The sequence below is a fragment of the Octopus bimaculoides genome, chromosome 5 (genome assembly GCF_001194135.2).
Source record: "Octopus bimaculoides isolate UCB-OBI-ISO-001 chromosome 5, ASM119413v2, whole genome shotgun sequence".
Lineage (NCBI taxonomy): Eukaryota > Metazoa > Mollusca > Cephalopoda > Octopoda > Octopodidae > Octopus > Octopus bimaculoides.
In genome coordinates, this window is record NC_068985.1 from 16,124,670 (window position 1) to 16,128,021 (window position 3,352).

The 3,352-nt window shown below is 36.7% G+C and overlaps 1 protein-coding gene across 2 annotated transcripts in view; it reads left to right on the forward strand.

Moving 5' to 3' along the window:
• LOC106874494 (uncharacterized) overlaps window positions 1-3,352 on the forward strand; it is a 44,452-nt gene that overhangs the window by 12,911 nt on the left and 28,189 nt on the right. The window contains exon 5 of one of the 2 annotated variants that reach the window (XM_014922240.2): window positions 1,251-1,937. The exons of the other annotated variant lie outside the window; for it this stretch is intronic. Within the exon in view, the coding sequence (XP_014777726.1) occupies window positions 1,251-1,445 (195 nt within the window). The 3' untranslated portion in view covers window positions 1,446-1,937. Of the gene's footprint in view, window positions 1-1,250; window positions 1,938-3,352 lie in introns of those variants that run through there. 2 annotated transcript variants of the gene reach the window in all.

The window sequence follows — 3,352 nt, forward strand, 5'->3', positions numbered from 1 at the left end:
TATATATATATATATATAATCTTATCTGAAGAGAGAATTATTTGAGAAATAGAGTATTTTGGTTCGTACTTTAATGTAGAGTGTGAATGACAGAAGTAAAGTGCAGAGCAATCAGCGGAAAGGGTCACCAGTTCACATTTTCTCACTGGTAGTAGTATTATAACCTCGACTATAATAATTAATTCCAGAGAACTAAGTTTGTTTCTCCATCTCTTCAGGACAACAAAAAGCTTTCAAGGGTGTCATATGACTTCAGCTATAACAACTTAGCTTTCTTCCCTCCATTATTAGTCTCACACCTTTCGTTTTTACTCTTTCAACGAAGCACAGCTTCCGTGGAAGATCATAACGATTAGCAGCTCTATATTGACCCCCACACTCACGGCTACATCTGGATAAAATGGGACAGGGGTAGTATCGTTTCCTGTGCCTCTGATGTAGCATATATATTTTCCCGCTTCCTATGCTTGGGGTAGTGAAATATAAGTTTATATAACAAGCTTACAAGCGGATGCTTCTGCGCAAAATCTTTCATTTCGAATCTCCATCGACTGTGTCCCCGCACCCCTTCACTGAATACAAAATATCAAAAGGTCCCTTAATTGTCCCTGAATACAAAATAATTGTCACAGAATACAAAATATCAAAACGTCCCACCTAGAGCAAAGAGAAAGCTTTCGTACCTTCAACGGACGAAGGTAGGTCAGTTTTATCAGAAACAGATGCAAAGTGCATCTGTTTCTGAAAACAACTCAACGGTTTAGGATTGTGTTTTGTTCATATTTTAAGCTGATATTGGAAGCTATTTTGGCAAAACTACTGCCATTAATGCATCTTTCGTTTTCTGGCGTTTGTGTGAGAATGTCAGTGGTGTTATATTTATTGATTTTTTATTGTTGTTGTTGTTGCTGTTCCAGGTCCGTCCAGCTGGAGAAAATCTATAATCAAATGCATTCCAGTAGAGAACATCATATCTTTTGAAAGATAGAGCGTATAAGACTCTATTATCTGTTTCAGGTGGTAGGGCGTAGTTTGGGGAACATTTAGTTACCAAAATGATCAGACGGAGCTTCGCCTTAAACAATTGGCTTCTGTTTTAGCACATCGGAAAGATAAAATACAATGTAGACCTAGGTGGGATTTGAACTCAAAACGTAAGGGGATATAACGAAATACTATAAGGTGACCGATTCTACCATCCATCCATCCATTCACAATGATTTATATATTTTCTTTTTATTTTATTACAGACAACTACTTCCTTCTGCAATTATAATATATTGGATAAAAGCACTACAACAATAAACACAAGAAACATTAGCGAAGAAACATATGAAGACCTAACAGAAAGATCTTCTCCAGGATATGATAAACTAGTTTTTAACGAACTACACCAAGTAAACAATGAGAACAGAAATAACAGTTATCATGTCGTTGAAAAATGAAATCTACTGGTGATAAACGATACGTTTTATAACTTATTAATTAATCAAAATCTGATGCTAGTAACAATCTGCTACTGTTCGATGGTTTTCAATATATCACGTGATACTTTTATTGGAGTTATCTCACTTCCTTTTTGTTTTTAGATTTTAAAAATGTAAGATTTCTTCCCTGAAGACAGGGGAAATTGATTCCATCGTCAGATGAGACGAGCCCCCGTCTTCAGGGAAGAAATCTTATATTTGAGGTGTTGACAGAAGGGAGATTAAAGATTGAATTACGATGGAATCCGGCGATGAAATCAATTTACAACCATTATATTCGACCACGGAGCTCCCAGAAACAGCTGTTGGATTTGTAACACTTTTCTTAAACCCTTTAATTCTTGATATCATTTCTATTCTGTATAAATCGGGCCTTTTTTTATGTAAATATATATATATATATATATACCTTTTTTGTATTTAATATATTAAATATTCTTTGTATATCGACCTGTCTAACTTGCTTATCCTTACATTTACCCCTCTAGCAGCTCAAGTTTAAACCTCTTGAACACTACTAAGTGTATTCTATACTGAGACTATCTGATTCACATCTATGCACTATGTATGTATGTATGTATGTATGTATGTTCAAAGGTGCGTGGCTTCGAGGTTAGGGGTAGTCGTGTGTTCGATTCCCGGCAGCGCGTTATACATTTGAGTAAGACACTTTATTTCACGTTGCTTCAGTACCCTTAGCTAGCAAACATTAGTTGTACCTGTAATTAAAAGGGCCTGTTTGCTTACATTCTGTGTCACGCTGAACACCCCTGAGAACTACGTTAAAGGTGTACGTGTCTGTGGAATTCTCAGCCACTTGCGTGTTAATTTCACGAGTAGGCTGTTCTCTTAATTGGATCAGCTGGAACCCTCGTTGTCATAACCGACGGAGTACTATGTTTCTTTGTTTGCATTTTTTTTTTTGTATATATGTCTTCTCATTTTAACTTAGAGTAAATTTTGACCGGCCACTGACTTGTTAGCAAGGTTGTGAAAAAAAAAATATTTTAACCGTCACCCTTTAAATCCTAAGAAGGTCTTGGAGATTTTATAGTCCCAGCTATCGTAACCATTTGTAGCATATGAATTAAGGACTTGCATTCTCTCCTCAAGATTCTAATTCCAGTCATACTTTGCTCCCCACGGATTTGTATGTATCCCGTTGCTCCAGTAATAATGGGTATGTATGTATGTATGCATGCATGAAAGCAAAGAATTTCTAACGGGACGTGAAACGATTCAAGCTCGAGACCAAAGTAATTTGATACAGAGTTCAAACCACGGTGGCATGTTTGTTAATTAAAGACTGCAAACAAAGAAATATAACAGCTACAACTATCAACCATATCAAAAACGATCGACTTTAAAATAGCAGAATACATTGCATAATATAGTCACTGCTATCTCTCAAAAGGCAGGCTGGACACGACTGGAACGCTTTTGGTCAGAAGTGTAATCAATCAACAAAATGGTGCCTTCTACTAGAAATTGCGACCAAATTTCTTTCAAATAACATCCATCCTATTGTCTTAATAACGAATGAATTCACAGGACTATGTAGCTCTCGATATACAAAAGAACAGCTTCATCTCGATTAGAATGCTTTTGGTCATAGGTTTGCTTGATCAGGGCCAAACTGGAATTAAACAACAACAACAACTCTACCACCTCCAGTACAAACAACAACAATAACTCTACCACCTCCAGTACAAACAACAACAACAACTCTACCACCTCCAGTACAAACAACAACAACAACTCTACCACCTCCAGTACAAACAACAACAACTCTACCACCTCCAGTACAAACAACAACAACTCTACCACCTCCAGTACAAACAACAACAATAACTCTACCACCTCCA